The 17,328-nt window shown below is 40.0% G+C and overlaps 2 protein-coding genes across 3 annotated transcripts; both read right to left on the bottom strand.

Moving 5' to 3' along the window:
• Positions 1 to 448: 448 nt before the first annotated feature.
• On the bottom strand, positions 449 to 4,788 carry prdx4 (peroxiredoxin 4). Of its 2 annotated transcripts, none has more exons than XM_085470124.1 (7): positions 4,488 to 4,788; positions 3,550 to 3,667; positions 3,328 to 3,444; positions 3,033 to 3,155; positions 2,516 to 2,646; positions 2,330 to 2,352; positions 449 to 572 (listed from the first exon to the last, which is right to left on the bottom strand). In XM_085470124.1, exons 1-7 carry the CDS (start codon positions 4,693 to 4,695, stop codon positions 522 to 524), a joined length of 771 nt encoding a protein of 256 aa, XP_085326250.1. In that variant the 5' UTR covers positions 4,696 to 4,788; the 3' UTR covers positions 449 to 521. The 2 variants fall into 2 exon arrangements, with proteins under 2 accessions (XP_085326250.1, XP_085326249.1); XM_085470123.1 differs by having other exon boundaries at positions 2,330 to 2,364; positions 4,488 to 4,787.
• A 6,172-nt stretch (positions 4,789 to 10,960) lies between these two features.
• Positions 10,961 to 17,126, bottom strand: pdha1a (pyruvate dehydrogenase E1 subunit alpha 1a). The gene is made up of 11 exons (XM_085470125.1): positions 16,956 to 17,126; positions 15,853 to 15,921; positions 15,602 to 15,775; positions 15,284 to 15,410; positions 14,805 to 14,896; positions 14,539 to 14,631; positions 14,109 to 14,264; positions 13,671 to 13,742; positions 13,529 to 13,596; positions 13,006 to 13,114; positions 10,961 to 12,428 (listed from the first exon to the last, which is right to left on the bottom strand). Exons 1-11 carry the CDS (start codon positions 17,001 to 17,003, stop codon positions 12,264 to 12,266), a joined length of 1,173 nt encoding a protein of 390 aa, XP_085326251.1. The 5' UTR covers positions 17,004 to 17,126; the 3' UTR covers positions 10,961 to 12,263.
• Between the last annotated feature and the right edge of the window lie 202 nt (positions 17,127 to 17,328).

Consider the following 17,328-nt stretch of genomic DNA (forward strand, 5'->3'; position numbering starts at 1 on the left):
AGCCAACAGGCCATCATGCTGCCCAAAGGTCACAGTGAAGTTTGCATATTGCAGCTATAAACTAGAATGATTAAATGCGTTTTCAGCGTGCTAAGTAAATGCTGAAGGCATTACCTGCATTATTCACTGCACATGCTGGACAGCCTGGGGCTGTTTTTTTACAGCAAAATGTTTGTTCATCACATATTTACATTGTATCAAATTCAAAGCACAGACAGCAGAGAGGAAACGAGTAGTTTCATTTCTGTATCTCCAGAATCTGGGAGTCACTGGATATATAGTCACTGCAGAACATTTTGGATCAGCTGAAGGCTTTTCAGGGAGTTTTTAAGGACATCCTGATAGTAACGAATTACAATAGTCCAGCCTAGAAGTAATAAATGCATGAACTAGTTTTTCAACATCACTTTCAACACCGTCATGGTTTAAGAGACCAGACACACAGCAGTTTAGGAAAACACATTTTATTGGAAATTTTAAAGTGTAAGTGTTGGATTTCAGAGACTGGGAAAACAAATACATCAATTCAGTTTATCGAAATACTTCAGCTTGCCTGAAGGATCAGGAATGATCTGTGGAAAAGAAATCATTAAATTAGTGTGCAGCACATTTCATGTAAGAAGACCTATATGACACATAATGTAGATTTCTGATAATAAACTAGTCATAGTGCAATTCCCACTTAACAATGGAAGAAATTAGCGAAAGGTGAATTCTTATCTTTGCAGTGTAATTGCTGGGTAATAATTTAAGGTAAACCATCGAGGCCAAACTGAACTGTTTTAACTAAACAAATAAATAATAAAACCTCTTTTGAAGGAATAACAACAACAAAAAAAAAAGTGGTGGGTCTGATTTGCAAAAACAATGACAATGTATCTCATAGTATACCTAATAGGGCTGCCACAAACGATTATTTTGATAGTCGACTAGTCACCGATTATTTTTGCGATTAGTCGACTAATCAGATCCATTGGACGTAAAACGTACAGCTTATTGCACCAGCAGCATCTGCTCTTATATAACTAGCATTAGCTTACAGCTTTAAGTGTTTAAGGTCTGTGCTAACTAAAAATAAAGAAAAGATGATAGTTTATTAAATTTTAATGAAATTTGCAGATTGTTTCGGTGAAGTTTAATAAACTCCTTGCTATCTAAAATATAACAGGACAACGGAGTATATTCTCCAGCATCTCACACTTCTGATAATCAGCTGTCTGCTTGACGTTTATTCAGCTGTGTAAAAACTATAACTTTAATCTCAGCCAAACCGATTTACTCAGGAACAAATAAAATACTAAAAAAGCCAAACAATAACATTTTTAAGTTATCTAAGTGACTCATATATCATGTTTAACCTGAGTAGCGAAAGACGGCGGTGGGTTTGAAAACGATTTGCCGGGAGTCCGGTGTTCTCACGGCTCTAGTTAGCCTTGCCCCCGGCTAGCTATCGAGCTAGTGGGTAACAGACGTCTCCGAAAACGTCGGAGCGCTTTTGAAAATATGCGGTGTCTTGATAAACTGAGCAGATATTTGAGGTTTACACAGCTACATTCTCGCCTAAAAATATGTTAAACGTGTATTTTGTGACCCAGAAAGAATAATAAGAGTAACATTAAAACTAACTAGCTGCCGCCATTGTTGGAAACTGAGCAGGGCCGCGCTATGAATTCTGGGACACAGCTTCTTCTTCGGGGTTTAACGGCAGCTGGCATCGTTGTACATGCAGTGCTGCCATCTTCTGTTTCAGTCCGTTATTACACTCTTAAATCCTGCTACTCATTCCTGCGTCTTTTGGGATCTTACAAAGCTTCAAACGACGCGTCGACTATTAAATCAGTCGTCGACGATTTTGATAGTCGACGTAATCGTGACTAGTCGACTAATCGTGGCAGCCCTAATACCTAATTGTCAATAATAAGGTCTATGTTACTCTAAATGGGACCATAATTTACTAAATCAAATCATGATGCATTAAGAAGACTTGAAACTATAGACTGAGATCATTGTTCACGTGAGCAGCAGGATCATTTTCTAATCCTGTTACACAGTCAGATGCTTTTTTGCAACTAGTGCTGCCCCCTGCTGGCCGCTAAACAGAAACAATGCAATTTTAAAGCACTTCCATCATGCTTTCACTTTTCAGACTCAGAAACTACATCCATCTTTGTATACAGTCTTCTTTATGGCAATCAGCCTGAGACAGCTCATCAGTTTTTACAAATACATTGCTGCCTGTCTGATTTTTTTTTTTTTTTTAAATATGCTGGAAGACAATAGCAGTTAGTGCCTAAGGATCCATATTAGTCACTGGCCCAGTGATACTTACTGTGTCACTGCCTGGTTTCCATCCTGCTGGACACACTGTGAAAACAATAACACAGAACTAGTCAGAATTTAAAGAAGAAACAGCTCAAAGACTCAGCTGACAGCCAGCTGTTTGTTTCTAGGTATTCTGCATAAACGAAGGACAGTCAGACATTTCAGCTGCCAATAATAAAATCCATCGTTTTACCTTCTCCATGTTTGTCTGTGTACTGGAAGGCCTGGACCAACCGCAAAGTTTCATCCACAGATCTTCCCACTGGAAGATCGTTCATAGTGATCTGCCTCAGGATACCTTTGCCATCAATGATGAATAGACCCCTGAGGAAGACATGGATGAGTTAGAATAGAGCATGAGTGGCTGCTCAATGCTTCCTGTTAATGTTTCCATGGGGGTAAATTATCTAAATGTCAGCAGCAGGACTCTGCCTCATATATGCCATTTGTGGTTCTAGAACTATTTAAGCCTTCCTGCATAAGGTGAATAAGGCACGTTGTATAACGAACTTTGAGTGCTCAGGTAAAGTTGAAAAGCACTATATAAGACCCAGTCCATCTATCATTTACACACTGATCGCAACCATTAGTTTTACAACTGCAAATAAAACCTTTAACTTACAGCAAGGAGCCATAACAATGCTACATAATAAGCAATATTTCTTTAAGCTGCTTAAGCTATAAAACTTTGATGATGGCTATAACTTCACCTCAGTGTGTGTCCTTGGTCCTCCAGGTAGACACCATAGTCTTTTGAAATCTGGTGAGTGAGGTCAGACAGCAGAGGGATTTTCATTTGTCCAAGTCCACCCTGCTTCCTGGGAGTATTGATCCTGTAAAAAACAGAAAGCAAAAAACATCAGTCTTCATTATCATAAAATGAATAAAAGTCTATCAAAAGTACATACAAAAGGTTAAAGTAGTAGAGCAAAATAATACAACATCATCTGTTTTTATTAGGGTTGATCTTCAGCCATTAAATTGTGATGGAAACAGCAATCTCACCAGGCCAAGTGTGTGAACTGGGAATCTACTGAGCAAGCGACCACCTCCGTGTTGATGGCTTGAAACTCGTGCAGACGATCACTGAATGCAATGATCTCAGTCGGACAGACAAATGTGCTGCAGAAAAAACAAAACAAATGCTTTCACTTGAGAACAACGCTGTGCAGCAATCCCAGCAGAATGTGCAAAGTGATAATGTAACGTGCATTCGATGGTACTTACAAGTCCAGGGGATAGAAGAAAAAAACGAGGTATTTGCCTTTGTAGTCCGACAGCTTCAGCTCCTTGAATTCACCATTGATGACAGCTGTTCCTTCCCAGTGGGGTGCAGGCTTTGAAACTAAACCAGGATGAAAAACCAAGTTAAACGTTTGGACATAATATAACGCATTTCGTACTACAACTAGCAGTGCACTGTATTTAACCAGTGGAATAAGCCCCAAAAGGTTGATTCTGTTAATCTGGACGTTTTTAGTGTTTTCAGTGGGAGAAACGTTTAGTCACTTATCCAAGTGACTTCTTTAGTCTCAGCCGATAAAAGGTTTCCCCAACCTTTTAAAAAGTACATTTGCATCATGTCATAAATATGCAAATTGTGGAATAGGCGCAAAATTACGCACTTTGCCCGGTAAAGTCTACAAACTCATGTTTCCATATGGAAGAGGAAAAACCTGCAGTAATGACAATGACTCGGACATCTTCACAGTAAATCTCCCATACATAATCACATGAGTTTAGTGGTCCCCTTTTATTATTTTGAAAGTAGTGTTATTTATGTTATCAGGTCTGTATTAAAAAGTGTAGGTACTGCGCCACACACAGTCATGTGTCAGAGGGGCGGGGAGAGGTGCTCATGCCAAGATTTTCAGAGTATGACGTGTCCTACAAAAACCATGAGAGTTCAGGTTAGGCTTAAACTTTAAATAAAGATATCACCTGGGGATTTTAACAATAACTGCAAAATTAAACCATAACATGGGTGCTCTGTGCAGCACCAGCCTGCTACATCAACATGCACAAGCTGCTAGTCGTAGTTTGACAGGAAGGAGAAAGCAGCAAAAATAAAAAAAAAATAAAAAAAATTTAAATCAGTGCACACTTTAAATATGCAAATGCTAATCTAGCAGCACTCTCTGGATGAAAGCATGAGAGAAACTCACTCTTGGCTTTGCTGAGGTGGAGGGAATGGTCGGACACGGGCACACGGAAAGCCTCTCCGGGATAGACGTGTCCTCCCGCGTAACTTTGACACTGGGGGTTTTTCACCTGAGCGCTTTCCTCTGCAGACGTGACCGTGGCGAGGAGGAGCAGAGCGGTGCACAGAGCACAGAAAAGCTCCTTCATATCAGTGTGGAAAGCAGACTCCATTGTTACGTCCCTTTAACAGCACGTAGCCACTCAGCAGCAACGCGCCTCAGACCTACTGCAGGATTGGAGCAGTCTTCCTTGTTCTTCTTCTTCGCTCAGGTTTTTCCAGTAGCTGACATCCTTGTTTTCGCATTGCTGCCATCTTCTGGAATTAATTAGCCCATCAGGCGTACTGCGTGTATCACTGGCGTGCACACACAGTGCCAGTTTTCATCTAGAAAAAACGATAGTTCGAAATGTTTTGAATGGATTTTGATATATTTTTGTCGAGGTGTGGAGTGGGGTAATGTTAACAGTCCATTAAAGTTTGGCTTACATCCACCAATGTCTTCAAAATCAAGCTTTATTGGTCAAGAACTGATAAAGAGCCTTGTAACTTAGAGCGACCACATACAGATTTAAAATATGCCACATTTGACCTCTGACCTCTCCTTAAAGGTCATTAGATTGATCTGAAGGTCAAAGTAACAATAATGCCATTTATAGGATTGAAAGTGATGCTGCTTATTACTGTTTGTGTTGACAGCATACAGACATGTATGATGCATTTGAAACTTGACACTAAAACAATTTAGTTTCCAGATTACTTATAGTACTGCCTCTTGACATTGATGGCAGTGGGAGTGAAGCTGTATAAGCACCCCAGCAGCCTCAACTCCATCATCATTACAGCTGTGAAGATCATGATTATATTATAGGAGGACAAAGGACCCAAGGTGTCCATGAAAGCAGCCATGACACTGCAGAACCTTTGCACACAAAAAAGACAAACAAAAACAATGACGAGCGTCCCGAGTACTGGGAGACAGCTATTCATTGCACCAGACAGGTAAAGAAAACTTTCACAGCGTTTATCTTACACATGTTTGAGGTCCCTGAGGTCACAAGAGCTTCTTTTCTCACGCAGCCTTGCTGAGCAGACAGCTGACAAATAGAATTACACAGAGAAGACTGAAAACTTTCATTGGTATCGATCACTTCTGGTTTAGTCGATACAAAATTTATCATAAAAAGCATAAAAACACTTTCGACGCCCAGTCCTCGGAAATTCAGCTTCGCTGTTTTCTACTTTATTTAGCCCAAATACACAGACTTCTTGAAGACTTTGGGCTTTGAAGGGCTTTGAAATGCGAAAGCCTCTAAATTCACATGTTGATCTGCATATGGAAAAATGTCGCCTTAAAAATCCATCAAGCTTTTCAAAAATCGACAGCACGCTGCAGTGCCTGTAGAAATACTCATGACTCCGAAATTAATGAAACTCCTCATTCGCCACTTTTATACAGACTGAATTATTGTTATGACAATTTTATCAATGAAAAAGAAAACCTACCGTGATTTTTGAGAAGTTACATCCTTTCTTTATTTTGATTCATAAACGGGGACTCGGTCGTTCACTAACACATGGCTTCAGACAAATATGTTGCTGTAAAGTTAAACAGGGAGCAGGTTTTTAAGCTGCTGACTTTTCTGGTGCAGTCAGCTGTCCAATGAGCCGCTGATAGTCACACTGTGGAGGAGCATGTTGTGAAGCCTGAACAAGATTCGTACTGGCATCAAGAGACATCAGGACCTTTAAATGTATGCAAAAAAAGCAATAATTTAAATAAATCAATACAAGTGTCTTACTGACTGGTGAAAGATTAAACAGTCAACAAATGTATCTAAAGGACAGAACAAGCTCTGGGCGTAAGAGCACAGCTTTATAGTTGAGTAAAGTTGAATGAAATCATTCAAGGAGGCTGATTACAATAATTCACATAGACATCTGCACATAGAATCAGAATCAGAATACTTTATTGATCCCAGGGGGAAATTATTTTTCGTTACAGTGCTCCATTATAAACAAACATTAACAGAGACAGACAATACACTAACTAAGAATAGCACAATCTATACAGGCATATATGTACATAAAAGTCACTTATTAATAAATAGCGGAAAAAGAACTTGTGCAAGAAGGGTGTAGCTGTTGCAGTAAACAGTGTGTTAAGTGGATGTGTTGTACAGAGAGATGGCCACAGACAGGAATGATTTCCTGTGTCGTTCAGTGGTGATTTTCGGTAATCTCAGTCTTTCACTGAACGAGCTCCTGTGACTGACCAGCATGTCATGGAGTGGGTGGGAGGTATTATCCAACATTGTCTTTATCTTGGACAACATCCGCCTCTCCGACACCACCTTGAGGGAGTCCAGCTCCACCCCCACAACATTACTGGCCTTACGAATCAGTTTATCGAGTCTGTTGGCATCTGCGACCCTCAGCCTGCTCCCCCAGCATGCACTGGCCACAACAGACTCATGTTGAAGGACATCAGTTGCCTCAAAAAATAGAGACGACTCTGGCCCTTCCTGTAAAGTGCTGTGGTGTTTTTAGCCCAGTCCAGTTTATTGTCAATGTGTATACCGAGGTATTTATAGTCATCCACAATGTCAGCATTGACCCACTGGATTGAAACAGGGGTTAAGTGTTTCCTGGTCTTCCTGAAGTCCACTATCAATTCCTTGGTCTTTGCCACGTTGAGCTGCAGATGATTCTGCTCACACCACGTGACAAAGGAGTCAACCACAGCCCGGTACATCTGAAGATGGCAGGTCTCTGTGCAGTGGCTGAAGTCTGTGGTGTAGAGGGTGAAGAGGAAGGGGGAGAGGACAGTCCCCTGTGGTGCTCCCATGTTGCTGATTACCTTGTCAGACACACACTGTGGGAGACGTACATATTGTGGTCTTCCTGTCAGGTAATCAACAATCCAGGACACCAGAGAAGCATCCACCTGCATCGCTAATACTTATCACCCAGGAGGGTCAGCCTGATGGTGTTGAAAGCACTGGAAAAGTCAAAAAACATGACCGTCACAGTGCTGGCTGGCTGGTCCAGATGGGTGTAGACACGACTGAGCAGGTAGATGATGGCGTCTCTGTTCCGAGACGAGGCTGATACCTACAGTTCTCCAACAGGATGCAGGTACTGGACCATGTTATCAGGAACCTTGAGCACATTACACTTAAAACATACAAAACACAGAACAGGCAGTGAGACAAGCTGCAATGGTATCATCTGGGTGGAAGAAGCGATCAGCGGGAGGAGAACGTGGATAAAAGCTCATTCATACATAGCCTCGCTTTGCTCTGAAGAGTCATTCATTTAAAATTATGATTCACTGAGAGTGATTAAGTTTACTGACCAGCAAAGATTCACACCACAGTTATACAAAGGGGAAATACAAGGAAGGTGACAGAAGATTGATATTGATCCTCTTTGATTGGGACTGACATCTTATATAATACGGAACTAACTAAGGACAAGTATTATGTGGGAACAAGGTATGACTTACCAGTCAAAACCAGTTAGTTTTAGAGTGATAAAGGGAGTGAAGTTTTGTACATTTATTTAACAGTAGCAGTAAAAAGTTACTCTGCAGATTCAGGTTTTACAGGTGTTCCTGTGATAAATTAATACAATCTCATGCACTGCTAGAGATTAAAGCCTTCTAAAGTTCAATTCATCTGCACCAACAGTATACTGTGTGAGGGAAATTACTGTTTACAGATTTATTCAGATGCCGCAGATATATTTTTAAAGTACATTTTCTGTTAATACAACTGCACTTTTTATTCAAATTCTAGATTCTTTCACACCGCAGGTGTGAATGTGCGAGTGAATGTGAGCGCGAATGGTTGTCTGTCCCTGTGTGTTGGCCCTGCGACAGACTGACGACCTGTCCAGGGTGTACCCCGCCTCTCGCCCCATGACAGCTGGGATAGGCTCCAGCGCCCCCTGCGACCCTGAAAAGAATAAGCGGAAGCGAATGGATGGATGGATTTTAGATTCTTGTGAGATAAAGCAGTAAATGAAGTAATTCACTTGATGTGAATTACTTCATTTACTGCTTTATCTCAGTGTGAACAACAGGAGTCGAAAATTGTTTTCACTACATATTGCACTACACTATAACCTGATATACAAACTTCCTGTACAGGTTTTCATGTCCCAAGGGACCAAGACGGCAACAACACTGCCACTCAGCAAACTCCCAGCACTGCTTCAGAGAAATCCAAAGGAAAGGCCCAACCATGGCTGCAATTGTCCAACAATGGCATCAAGGGCCTGATTGACCTCCTGATGAATAAAGTCATTTGTAGTCTGTGCAAGTTTCAGCAATAGCGCTCAGCCTGTTCCTTCTACTTCCAGGTCCATTGTTTTCTGGAGCTGAATCTAATCTAATCAGTCATCAGGATGTGCGAGTGGTGCTTTGCCAGAGCTTGAAAACTTTTTAACCCCCGTCTTTTCTTTATTCTGTTTTTACACCACACAACACTGAACATGACTTGAGGAACAACACAAATAACACAGCCGCAGTGTACAGCACTTCTTATGTGCAGTATTTAATGTCTCCTTGCTGCGTTTCTTACCAGCTATCTGAAGACAGCAGACTTAAGCTAAGGGACAGGCGGGAGCTCAACCCTACCCTCTCTTGCAATATTTGGTATGCACTGACTGTCTGCTTTCGTGCCTGATAGTCAACCAGGTTAGTAAAACACATGTGATTTCTAATAATCCAAAGGATTGTAGATGATGTAGCTTATAAAAAATGCTTTTTAAATGCTGTTTATACCGTTTATAAAATGCTTTTTAAAAAATCCCTTAAATCAAAGTTTCAGTACACATCTTCTTCTACAGTTACTGAGGAAAACGACTTACTTTCTTTAGCGATGGCTATTGCATGGCAGAGCAACATCCCAGGCCGAGGTCCTTGTTGCTTAGCTTCGGGAATTCTTGGAGGTGTTGGGGCTAAAGGTTTTACAGCAACAATACTTTTGGCAGCTACTACCTGTCCAAATGAGGTTACAATGCCAGGCTGGAAATACTCATTTTTTTTCCAAAATAGACACAAATTTATCTTTTCCTGTCAAGACTGTAACTGATGGTGATACACACAGTGCTTAACAAAATGTCAGACCACCTGTCATTAAAAAAATAAAAAAAGATTAATATTTTAGAAATCTGTCAAAAACATGGTTGAAACTACAAATGATTTCATTGATTAGACAAATAGGAAACTGAACTCACATCTTTGTGAGAAGTTAGAAATGAATCAATATTTATAAATTAGCATTAAAATATCATTTGGATTAAAGAGCTTGTGCACTCTGGTGGATTACCGTAACCATTACAGAAATACAAAAATGATTACCAATACACTTAATTTGTGGCAGTGTGGCATAAAAATTACACTGGATGGTGTCTAACAAATTCATCAATCACTGTATATCACAGTTCAGCTCATTTAAGTTCAGTTCAGTATTATTACAACAGTAGCATCAAGGCACTTTGTAATTCTGTTATTTAGATTCTTTGATTCTGAATAAAAAATAATCTGCAGTCTGTGAATAAAACAATAACATTAGAGACTTTGTACGTAAATTTTCCAGATACTTCCCAACATCCTGTTTAGACTCTTTGCTGAAGGTCAATTTATTAAACAAAAGAAGAGTATCAATGATATATACTCAGATAATGAATGAAATCAATCCTTCTGTTAATCAAATAAGAGAAGAATAGAGTAAACATATGTTGGTTTCATTCTCTGATGAAGATTGGGAGAAAGCACTCCATAAAAATTTGATTGGTAAATGGACTGATTCTTGTATGGCGCTTTTCTACTCTCCCGGAGTACTCAAAGCGCTCTATACAACATGCCACATTCACCCAATCACACCCATTCTCACAAGCACTTTATCTGTACTTAGTGCTTTCTAACTACATTCACACACATTCATCCATCGGAGAGCAACTTGGGGTTAGTATCTTGCCCAAGGATACACAACTATGGGCAAGTCACTACCTCCATCCATCCTATGTGCAATTTATATGCTAATGGGAGTAGCTGCGTATAATGTCTCACAATAGAACACAATGGTTGACTAAAATGGTTTAATGGGAGAGAAGATGCAAAATGTGTATTTGCATTTGCAGCTAAACCCAGTTACATTATTAAATTCTCTTGGACTGAGGTGTTAAACAGCTTCCACAATAACAATTATCTTTGGAAGGATGGTATTTTGGTTGGAGTTCCCCTTGGAGAATCAAGGCCACATTGGAGCTTTTTTGGTGGCAGATTTGCCCAACATCTTAGAAAATAATTTTAAGCCATTTTCGTTTTTGACCTGTGATTTTTGCAGGGTTCAATAGACTTTTTGTGCTTTATTGGCTTTATAAGCTGAGAAATTTTCCATGTTTGCAAAAAAGACAACTGACAGCAAATTTGACTGTTGACTTAATTACTTTATTGTAAGCATTTCACACAGGATCCAATACCCTCCCTAAGTTGGCAGTGGCGAAGAGCCAAAACTTGTTTAACCATGGTGCATTGCATTACTGAAAAGTTACCTTGACCTCTTTACTCTGTTTACAGAATACACAAATAGCATTACAAAATCCCTTTATCAAAGCAACTCAATGTTTTCCACAGTGTTTTACATAATTCCCCACCTTGTAACAGATTCACTAAGACTTTTAGCTTTAGACATTGAAGCCAACAGTTCAATATGTTTCTGTAGAAAGTCCTAATCTCCCAGTACCCCTTGAAAGAGTTGCAGAGTTCTTTAAAAACTTGCATCAATAGTCTGCAAAGCAAGCCAGTAGGGATAGAAGCTTGTTGATGAGTCACTGACGTTACATCTGATCACACAAGTTACAAAGCCAGAGGCACAGCTGCATGAGCGTGCCACCCAATGTTAGGTTTTAAATTTTCACTTGATCATTTCATTTCTAGTTCACCCACATTTAGTTTAAGCCAAGCCTCTAAAAATGTTTGGAGACAAGCCACCAAATCTGAAAAAGACCTCACGATCATGTGAACACAGACATCTGCTCAACTCGTGAGTCAAATTCAGCTTTCAGATCTACCAGACCCATTCATGTAGATTAACATTTTGAACAGTTACAATTTGCAGCATTTTTGAAGACAATTGAAATAAAGACACATGCAAATGTCTCAAGTTGACTTCTTTATCATGTACATTTAAGTATAAAGAGCACAAAGCCATGTTAAGGTCATACAGCCTGTGTTTGACACAGTGAACACTTACAGCACCTCAAAAATTACCAGATCAATTAGCAAATAATCCACTACATATTCACATGGAGTCAGATTTACAGAGATTTAAGGAATAAATATGCCTCAAGAAGTCTTAATAAAAGGATGTCTGCCAGAAACTGCGATTTTAATCACGAAACATTTCTGGCTAAAAATTAAATATGGTGAAGTGGATAAATGTAGGTATAAATTTTAATTTGGCAACACTGATAATGTTTTAACATTTCACTGTAGCAATTTCAAGACTTGAGGTAGAAAAGTGAATCTGATCTCCAATTCTTTTTGTGTCAGTTTAAACCAACACTTCTTTGTAAAAATGGCCCCAACTGTTTACTTAGCTCTAGAAGTCGATTACTTGCTGATGCTAAAAGCTCTAGTGATGAGGCACTCGTTTAAAGTACATGGCGTGTGCATTAAGGAAAGGGGTTGGGTGGGTTATGATTGTAAGAGGGCGGAGAATCAAGAACTTTAGCTAACAGACTTCAGCTTGGCCCATGGGTTTGTGCCGCGCACCTCCAAAGACGGCATGTCGCAGAAGATGTGATTGCACAAGTCTTCCAGTGGGGGCTCTGGGTCTGTGGTGGCAAACTGAGCTGCATCCTCGATTTCCTTTCTCACTTCTACATCAATTTCCTACAGATAAATAAGGACAGTTAGACACTGCAGCAAAGAACGTTTGGTCAAACCAATAGAAGCAGAGAATAGACATATTTTGTTTACCATCCTACTTCAAATGGAGAAGGCTACTAAAGCTCATAGAAGCATAACTCTAGCGCGGTAACTAGCTTGTGCCCCTCGTTCCATGGGACTATGTATTTTTCCCACCTGTTTATAAAGACTTTAGCATTGTTCTGTCTCAAATGCATTTTCCAGTCTATGAATGCAATTTTCCTCAAAGACAAGGGATGAAACCTAGAGGATCTCATCTTAAATTCAGCTGTAGAATTTTACACTATTGTTAAAGAGCAGACACTTTCATTAACCTCACCTCTAAAGCATGCTGTTCACTTTCACTTGACAGACTAAAGCTAACCCAAATGTCAGTATGCTTAGTCAGAATGATCTTAAACTCACTTGGTTATTAAGTTGTTGCAGTATGACTGTCTTTTAATACCCAGTTACAAAAACAAGGACTCTTGTTTGAGGCTTCCAAATTGTCAGAAGTGTTGGCTCACAGAAATGTGATTTCTATATCTGAAGCATTTCCTACCTTGAGCTCCTCCACGCTAGCCATGTTGTTGCTGAGCATGCGGTCCTTCAGCAAGGAGATGGGGTCACTCTTACTGCGCACTTCCTGGATCTCCTCACGTGTGCGGTAGCTAAAAGGGGAGAGGGTGCAGGAAAGTTGGAGGGATGCACTACTATTGCTATCAAATGCACTTTGAGGATTTCAAATGTTTTGTAATATTACTTTTGACAAATTTAGGCTCATTTTGGAAAATCCAGTGCCTTCAAAATTTCTGTGATCATTTCTATGCAGATTCAAATGAAATTCAAATTACTTTGAGGTGTGAAGCCTATCAAATAAAGAAATCTGACAGAAGATACTGAATCTCAATTCATCCCTAGGCTGTTGTCAGGTCACTACAAAGGGGGTACATGGAGACTACTAAGGAGCAGAGGTAAGGGGCACAGGCACAGTGAAGAGAAAATCTGTAAGATTAAACTGTAGGTGAGAACTTTAGCCACTTTAAGTTGTATCAATTTAAATAATCAAGTAGCCTAACGTTTACCTAACGCCAGGATCGCTCATGCTGTGTCCATGATAGCGGTATGTCTGGAGTTCCATGAGAATAGGACCCTGAGCAAAGGACAAAGAAGTTACAGATCTGAGTCGCATTTCCTGCACACGTCAATATAACATTTTAAACGTACCTTCCCAGAGCGACAGTGATCAGCAGCGAACTTGGTTGCTTCCCGGACACAGAGAACATCCATTCCATCCACCTGTACACAAAGTTACTGAGTATTTTTCTTTAATCTTATCTTACAAAAAGTAATAAACTGACATGGTCAACATGCAGATTCTACAAGTTTATGGTAGCACCAAACACATTTGAAAGTGTTTACATTTCACGAACACATCACTCCAAATAGCATTTAGCACACTTCCATCTAGTGTGCATTGTGTTCGAGACAGTCAAGGTTAATCATTCATTTGTAATTTTGATTGAACAAACCCAAATTGAATAACTGTTCGATTACTAACAAATTGTGCAAGATATCAGCTTCTGTCAAGTGTCTGTAGCTATGCAACAGCTTAACATGTAGCTTTACATGTAAGAAATGTGCTCAAGCATGCCAGACCCTTACCCTCAGACCAGGAATGAACTCTCCTCTCTTGAAGTAATCTGTGCTGGCTGCAGCTCGCTCCACTGAGGTGCCCATGCCATACCGGTTGTTCTCGCAGATAAAGATAACAGGCAGTTTCCAGAGAGCAGCCATGTTGTACGTTTCAAAAATCTGGCCCTGTGAAATATACACAAGACTTTAAAAGGGTGTCCTGTAATAGAAGCCCAGTTACATCAGTTTAGATTCTCCTTTGTACTAAGGCCATTTATTATCCTTTAACACTTCCCAGAATTTAGTTATGTTGTGCATTTAGCACAAGTTTGCTCAATTCCCACAGAACAAGATTAAACCTACTGCAAAGTAAAGTAAATACTGGCCAGGTGTAGATCCAAACGTGTTGCTCTTTAACCCATTTATGTAAAAAGAAAAAAGAAAAAAAAGCTACACATACCTGGTTGGCAGCACCATCACCATAGAGACAGACACACAGCTGGTTGTTGCCCTGAAACTTGCAGGCAAGTGCTACACCAGCACCCAAAGGAACCTAGAGAAGTCCAACATTGAGTAAACTTCAGTGTTAAAGTCTAAATGTACAAGTGTCAGTTCAAACCAATGGCCCTGTGAAATATCTTGTAATGCAATTAGATGAACGCAAACCATGGAAGGCAGAACGATAAGTAACAAATTTAAAGCAAAGCTGCCAAATGTTATACTTACCTGAGCACCAACAATTCCATTTCCACCATAGAAGTGTTTACAGTACATGTGCATAGAGCCTCCTTTGCCCTTTGCAATACCACCTCTTCTGCCTGTGCGTGAAAAAGATATTAGGTGATATTAACAAAAGCATTTACAGCTCAAAGTACATCATCAACTGAAATTTGTTCCTAGGTTCAGCCAGACTAAATAAGTTTCCTAGAACCGTAATCTCAGGGACTAGAAAACCAGGCTGAAGCAGGGCCAGCAACAAATGTGTCCCGCCTTCAGTCAATTAGGGAGACATTTCTAGTTTCATCATTTTATAACTTCAATAGTCTATGTCCTGGGCTCAACAGCTTCCCTTTTGGGAAAATAAAGATTCAAAGCCTGCCAAGTTACTCCAGCAGCAACTGAACATTTGCCGCTTTTCACAGGGGAGTTAATTCAAAATGAGTCCCATTGTGTACTGATATTTAATGTCTTCACCAACAACTCACCGGTTAGCTCAGCCATAATCTCCTTCACAGTCCCTCCCCGGGTGTAAGTGTAGCCATGGGCACGGTATGCCGTGATCAGGTGGTCTGACAAGTTAATTGAGGCTTCAATACCAACAGCACAAGCTTCCTATAATGAGAAAACAGCTTGACATGTCTGGTTCTAAAGGGAGATTTATTCTGAAGAGTAATCAATAAATGTTTCACAGGGCAACACTTCAAAACTTCCACTCCTCCAAAAAGTTTAACATCCTTGCCAGATATTCCGAAATTTAAACTACCATCCCTAACTTTCATTGTAGATCAGAAAAATCATCCAACCTGGCCATCATACAAGTGGCAGAATCCTCTGATGATTTTCTGCTTGTAGAGCTGATCTGCCTTCAGCTCCATACGCCTCATCGTCTGCATGATGCGGTAGTACTGCAGACCCTCATCACGAGTCAGAACCACCTGAGTGGCAGGGCCCTCATCCAGCTTGAAGAGGTCACATTTCTATAGAGAAGCAAATACCCATGAGTCAAACTGCCAAGTGCCAGTCTGTGTTCACGACATCACAATTTCAATCTTACCTTTATTTCAAAGGTAGCCTGGGTCGTGAAGTCAGCATATGTGCGTGCTGACATAATCACTGCAGCCCCCTGTGAGAAACAAGTATGCAAGAGCTTTTAATCTATAAAAGTAATTCGTGTCACATTTTGAGACAACTACAGAGATCATATAACTCCCAAGGCACTCATTTTTACAGCGTGCCTTCCCATTAGTCTGTTAAATGTTTCGACTGGACTTTTACATGTTAGCCCTCATCCCATTTACTGCAAAGCTTCCTCCCCCAACCAGCCATTATTATAATTTGTCCTTCATAGGACCTGGTTTATAGTTAAATCATTCACTGAATAGTCTTTAAATGGATTGTAACTAAGTTTCCAAAAGTTTGAGTTGTCATCTGATTTAAGTTAAGTTCTTAACAGCAAGTTCAGACTATTAAGCATTAGTAAGGTATTAGCATGTGCTTAATTCATCTTTTATATATTGTTACTCCTCCTTAGTATGTAATTTATAACATTTATAAATGACCATGTACACCTATCATTGCTGTACATGCTGTAAATGTGTACATCTATCACTGTTACTACATGACTGCTAGCAATAATCATAATCACAGTCATGATAATATATCTGTATTTATGAATGGAATACTAAGGAAGAGTAATGCTATATAAATGATGAATTATGCACTTGCTAATACCCTATTACTACCTTAATAACGCTTACCTCTGTGACCTTATTATAAAGCGCCACAAAAATATCAAATACAGTTGTTTTATGTTTCGGTTTTTTTAAAGTGATGTCAGAACAGTAAAGTGAGTTTTCTTGGCTGTCTCAGTATTTAAGACTGATTGTTATTAATGCTAGCTTTCATCCTTCCTTTAACAGTTCCCATTTCCATTCATTTAAACATTAACTAAGTAGTTACTGACTGTCCGCTGACATTGAAACTTTAAATCTGTGCGCAAACTTTTACCGTGTTAGCTAATGAAGCTATCATTCAGGCTTACAAGGTCAGAACAGCGATGACAGTTTTGTTTTGGGTCGACTGGCGCTCTTCGCGAGACTACGTTTTGCAATGTTTAGCTAAGTTCGTTTAAAGAATTAAGAAAAAAACAGCACTTACATTCCGCTGGGCACTGGCTCTAAACACATTCGAGATGATGGCTAGCATCTTTCCTGACCTAACCCACCGCAGAACCGTCCTAATGTCAGGATGTGTCCTTCCGGCTCGGGGCTTCTTCGCTGTCTTGAATATCGGCAGATAGAAAGCGCAACTGCCGACAGCGGGCTGTGTTAGAAGTAGAGGAGAGGTGTGGTTGGTAGTGAGTGTAGGAAATGCAACACTGATCATTGGCTATTTAATAATATAATTTCTTCGACCCCCTATATTTGACAAGGACGAAGACTTTAGATGTGCGGTGGTGATGGCACTATGAAGCCTTCTGAAGCACTGAAGCTTGTATTGAAAAAGGGTTCATTACCCGAAGCTTTTCAGC

The sequence above is a fragment of the Copadichromis virginalis genome, linkage group LG10, assembly GCF_057382275.1.
Source record: "Copadichromis virginalis isolate Kocher_CV1m ecotype Utaka linkage group LG10, C_Virginalis_male_GT1.1, whole genome shotgun sequence".
In the NCBI taxonomy this organism is placed as follows: domain Eukaryota; kingdom Metazoa; phylum Chordata; class Actinopteri; order Cichliformes; family Cichlidae; genus Copadichromis; species Copadichromis virginalis.